The sequence below is a fragment of the Leuresthes tenuis genome, unplaced genomic scaffold, assembly GCF_036924035.1.
Source record: "Leuresthes tenuis unplaced genomic scaffold, fLeuTen1.0.hap1 SCAF_19, whole genome shotgun sequence".
Classification (NCBI taxonomy): Eukaryota; Metazoa; Chordata; class Actinopteri; order Atheriniformes; family Atherinopsidae; genus Leuresthes; species Leuresthes tenuis.
Window position 1 is genome coordinate 142,501 of NW_027325373.1, and position 5,000 is coordinate 147,500.

Sequence of the window (5,000 nt, forward strand, 5' to 3'; positions counted from 1 at the left end):
GGAGGAGGTGCTGACAGGAGGGAGAGGGGCAGGTGTGAAGGAGGAGGAGGCAGGTGAGCCTGAAGGAGACAGAAAGTTCAGTTTAATTTGAGTTTCATCCCCAGAAGTCTACCTGCAGTAGACTTGTTCTCTCATACTGGGGGACATGGACTCTGAAAGGACCTCAATGGACGCCGCTTCCATGAGTTAAACCCTGAAAACTGTTGCCTGTCGTGGTGGTAACCGGAGGCTCTGCTGGAAGCTGTCAAACTGAAGGAGGCCTTTCGGGCTCCCGGGGGTCACCCAAAGCAGCTGACAGGTACCGACCGGCTAAAAGGGCTGCAGCATTGGTGGTTGCTGAAGCTAAAACCTGCGAGTGGGAGGAACTCAGCAAGCCCACGGAGAAGGACCTTCGGTCAGGTTAGACCTGAGCTGTGAGGAGAACAGGTTGTTAAAAAGCTGGGGGAGACTCATCTTATGATGGCTCTAGACATGGTGGGGCTGTCTTGTCTGACATGGCCCAAAACCAGGGGGTGGTTCCCATTTTCAACAAAGGGGATGAGAGAGAGTTCCAACCACAGGGGAAATACTGCAGCCTCCCCGGGACATTTACTCTGAGGTGTTGGAAAGGAGGCTCCGACTCAGGGGAAGCAGAGCGGTGGAACAGATCTTTACCCTCACAGAGGGGACCGTGGCAGTTTGGCCATTCAGTCGAAGGTTTATGAGCACGTTCCCGGAGGGATTCTGTGGGGAGACGCTGCAGAAGAACAGCGCATCAGTCTCTTTTTGCAAGCTATTCATTCACTGAACAACCAAAGTCAGAGCTGTGTCCTCACTCCTGGTCCAAAGTGGAGCTGGTTTACGGGGCGTGTCGGACTCCATCAGGGCTGCTCCTGTTGGTGGAACCTCAGGGTTACTTCTCTGCTCTTTTCAGATGATGTGGTTCTGTTGGCTTCTTCCAGCCTTCAGCTCACAGCTGAGTGTGAAGCAGCCGGGATGAAGGTCAGCTGCTCCAGATCTGAGGCCCTGGTTCTGAACCTCCGGGTCGGGCTGAGTCTCTGCCTCAGCTGGAGCAGTTTCAGCATCTCTGGACCTGGTTCTGAACCTCCGGGTCGGGCTGAGTCTCTGCCTCAGCTGGAGCAGTTTCAGCATCTCTGGACCTGGTTCTGAACCTCCGGGTCGGGCTGAGTCTCTGCCTCAGCTGGAGCAGTTTCAGCATCTCTGGACCTGGTTCTGAACCTCCGGGTTGGATCAGAGATGGACCGACGGATCGGGGCTTCGTCAGCAGTAATGAGGGCGCTGCTCCGGTCCGTTTGGTGAAGCTGAGCCGGAAGGAGAAGCTTTCAGGTTCCTGCTCCATCTTTGCTCCAACCCTCACCTGAGCTCACAGATCTGGGTTCTGACCCAAAGAAGGAGGTCGTGGTTTCCTTCAGAGGGGGGCGGGGCTCAGCCTTAGAGATAGGGGGAGGAGCTCCATCATCCGGGGGAGGAGCTCCACCATCTGGGGGAAGGAGCTCCACCATCTGGGGGGAGGAGCTCCATCATCCGGGGGGAGGAGCTCCATCATCCGGGGGAGGAGCTCCACCATCCGGGGGGAGGAGCTCCACCATCCGGGGGGAGTTTGCTCCCCCGGAGTAGAGCCGCTGCTCCTCCACGTAGAAAGGAGTCAGCTGAGGTGGTTCCTCTGGTCAGGATGCCTCCTGGGAGGAGGCCCCGGGTCAGAACCAGAACCCACTGCAGGGATTATACATCCCATCAGGCCTGGGAACGCCTCTGGACCCCCCAGGAGGAGCTGGAGAGGGATGTCTGGGTTCCCCTCCTGGACCTGTTGGTTGTGAGACTTGACCTCAGATAAGATGATGGACGACATCATTCTTTCAGACACTGCAGGCTGCCATCAGCAACACACCTGAGACCCAGAGCTCTCAGGTTGAAACAAACATCAGCTCAGCTAACATGAAGCTCCGTCAGCCTGGAGACGACTCACCAGCAGAACGCCATGCTCCTCCCTCTCCTCGCTGTCTGGTCCTCTTTTTCTTCTGCTTCCTCAGGCTCCTCCTTTCCAGAGTATCTAGACGACGGCCAAGGGACGCGAGAGCTCCTCGCAGGAGGCGCCGCACCTCCAACCGGTGAGCCAACAGGAGGCGGGGCAGAAGGGAAGCACATGAGCAGCAGGGCGAGGGAGGATCTGAAGGGGAAGGACGGGGAGGAGGGAGGGATGACGAGGGGGCTCCTGCAGGAAAAAAACACAGCTGTTATTTTGCAAACATCACAAAAACAAACATAATGAACACAAAAAAACAAAAACCTGCGTGTGTCACATCCTCATCAGCCAATGGGAGAGCAAGGGGCGGAGGCACAGTGCCCAGGCACCCCCCGTCATCAGTCTCCATCAGTCTGAGCGGCCGAGAGAGCATCAGAAAGACTGGAACACAGAGAGAGAGAGAGAACATACTCAACAACCAATAATCAATAGTTAATATCGGTCAGCTGATCAAACAACTAAAAATGACATCATGAGGGTGGTGACATTTTCAGGTAAAAACCAACAGCTACTCCCAGTCTACCCGTGAGTTCTTGTGTGTGTTTCTGTGAGCAGGACAGGTGGACTCTCCGAGCCAAACTCACACAACAGGAAGTAGAATGGGCCCCTTTAATCTTCAAAACATCGAAAACAATCGGTTAAGCCGATCCCACCTTCTCTCGCGAGATTTGAGCCTTTCCTTAAACAATTCACAGAATTATTTTTATCCTGTTTCGACCAACAGCTCGTTCTCACGTCTCCATTCTGTCACAGCAGGATGTTGTGAAAAACCGGGAATGTTGCGAGTCGAGGTGAGCTGAGAACGGATTTCGGGGGAAAAGAACGGAACCTGTTCGAACTAGCAGGGGCTAACTGCTGTTAGCAGGCTTTCAAGCTGTTAAACCGGGACAATTAACGGCTCAGTTTACCTTCCACGGGCCCAGTGGGTCCTCCAGTTTCGGTTAAGTCCTCCTATTAATCATTTTCAGGCGGTTTCCAGGCGGAAAACGCCAGATCAGGCCGGTTTTTCTACAGGAGTCGGTGTATGCTTTGGCAGCAGACCGGGGTCAAGGCAGCGGAAGATAGACAAGTAGAACTTCCGCTGAAGATTTCAAAATAAAAGATCTTGAACAGAAACAAAACGGAAATTAACATAAATACGCACTTTCACAATAAATTGGATGTAGTTGCCATTTATTTAACCACAAAATCTCGTGGTCGAGATGTCAGCAGGAGACACATTATAACAGTTTACCTGTTATAATGGCAATCCAATTCATTTAAGATCCAGTCAAATCTAATTAATTAAATTCTAAATTAGTCAAATTCGTATGGAGACAATTAAAAAGAGTAGCCTAGCTAAAGAAATCAACAGATTGCACTGAAACAGTTCTTTGATCCAATCCCTAATAAGCGTGCACGAGCTGACTGTGGAGAAAAAGACTCTCCATCGGACATCACCCTCGTTCATATTTCTAGAAATGAGAGCCGCTCCTTCCAAAGTGTCTCCTCATCAGACCAGGTTTTCTCCAGAAAGATTTCCAATTATCTATGTAGCCCACGTTGTTTTCTGGACACCATCTAGACAACCAGCGGCTGAAGGAGGACATGCGGCTAAACACTGGTCAGATTTGGCAGGGGTCCAGAGAAAACTATGGAGTCCCACATTGTTTTGTCAAAATTACACACCGATGTAACGTTAATTTTAGTGACCTCCGATAGAGCCGGTCGGCCAATTATCAGGGTTTTGTCGCTGAGTGGGGACCATTTATTAGAAATGTGGACAGGTTGATGGTGAACCGCAGACTTTTGAACTATGCTTCCTCTTACTGACTGCCACCCAGACAGTGTTAACCCTTTCTGCTCAGCTCTCCTGACTGTAGTCGGGGAGCACAGGGGAGATCTCCAGGGCCGACGTCGTCGGGGTTAAAGGGGAACTCCGGTGTTTTTAAACCTTATTTCTGGCATGAAATCCGTTCATCTGCTCACTGAGAACAGTTTGGTGAAATATATTTAGATAACTGGAGATCCATATAACGGAGTGAACGGGGCTTAGAGCCTCTAAATAAGGCATTATCTGTCTTTATTTCACCAATACTTTAAGAAGAATGAATGAATGAACGTGTGCTATAGCTGCTGTTAGCTCATAGCTCTGTTAGCTCATAGCTGCTGTTATGTGGCTACTTGCAGCTATAGGAGAGCTAACGGAGGGATTTCTACACACTCCTCTACACTCAGTGGGTCCACATGATGAGATTAACTGAAGCTACAGTTGGGTTCTGCTCCTTATCTGAGGGTAATTATCCTTGGATATATGGCGGTGAATGAATGGAATCACTGGCACAAAGCGTGTCATACCCCGGTACCATAGGTGGCGCTGTCCCCATTTCAGCTATCGCTAATAGAGCCACTTCCTGTTGGCGTCTTCACCGCCAACAGCAACAAACTCAGGCATTCAGAAAGATGGAGAACGCAGAGCGAGATGAAGCTGCGTCCCTCTCCATCTGTGATGAGCTGGTTATGGAACAGAGATGCACAACTTTCTCCATCGCCTTGTTTCTTTCTTTCTGAAGACAACAACAGGAATATCGTCTCCTTCCACTTCCGGGTGACGATCACGGGGAAAAATCTGGAGCATGCGCAGAACGCTCGATCCGATCCACTGTCGTCTACGTTTGGATCGAGTTATCTCAGGTCTTAATTTTATCACAAGTAACCCGATCTGATTAGATTTTTTTGTCAGATTAAGGTGTCTACATGAGCTGAATAACTCAGTCTTATTGTAATTCAGCCATTAATCCGATCCGATGGCCCTCATGGAACCGCACTGATGTTGCTGCAGGTCAGCAGGAATAGAACGAACCGTTCCTTCCATTTAAGCACAGCTTGGGGGACTGAGAATCTGAACAAAGTGCCGGTTAATGTTAGTTTCAGCTCTTTAATTGATTTCTTTCCATTTAAAAAGATAAACTGAAGCCACGTGATGGTCTGAAATGAA

General features: G+C 50.4%; 1 protein-coding gene and 1 long non-coding RNA gene across 3 annotated transcripts in view; both read right to left on the reverse strand.

Annotated features, from left to right (window-relative positions):
- Nucleotides 1-3,087, reverse strand: part of LOC140276707 (uncharacterized) — a 19,837-nt gene extending 16,750 nt beyond the window's left edge. Inside the window, exons 1-4 of one of the 2 annotated variants that reach the window (XM_072371509.1) lie at nt 2,932-3,087; nt 2,288-2,404; nt 1,967-2,212; nt 1-59 (exon numbers count right to left, since the gene is read on the reverse strand). The exon at nt 1-59 is cut by the window's left edge and continues 305 nt beyond it. In XM_072371509.1, the coding sequence (XP_072227610.1) occupies nt 1-59; nt 1,967-2,212; nt 2,288-2,396 (414 nt within the window). In that variant the 5' untranslated portion in view covers nt 2,397-2,404; nt 2,932-3,087. Of the gene's footprint in view, nt 60-1,966; nt 2,213-2,281; nt 2,405-2,931 lie in introns of both variants that reach the window. The other variant, XM_072371510.1, reaches the window with a different exon arrangement.
- Nucleotides 74-1,577, reverse strand: LOC140276730 (uncharacterized). Its single transcript, XR_011909049.1, has 3 exons — nt 1,207-1,577; nt 407-1,005; nt 74-241 (listed from the first exon to the last, which is right to left on the reverse strand). It is a non-coding gene; the product is annotated as an uncharacterized lncRNA (long non-coding RNA).
- Nucleotides 3,088-5,000: the final 1,913 nt, after the last annotated feature.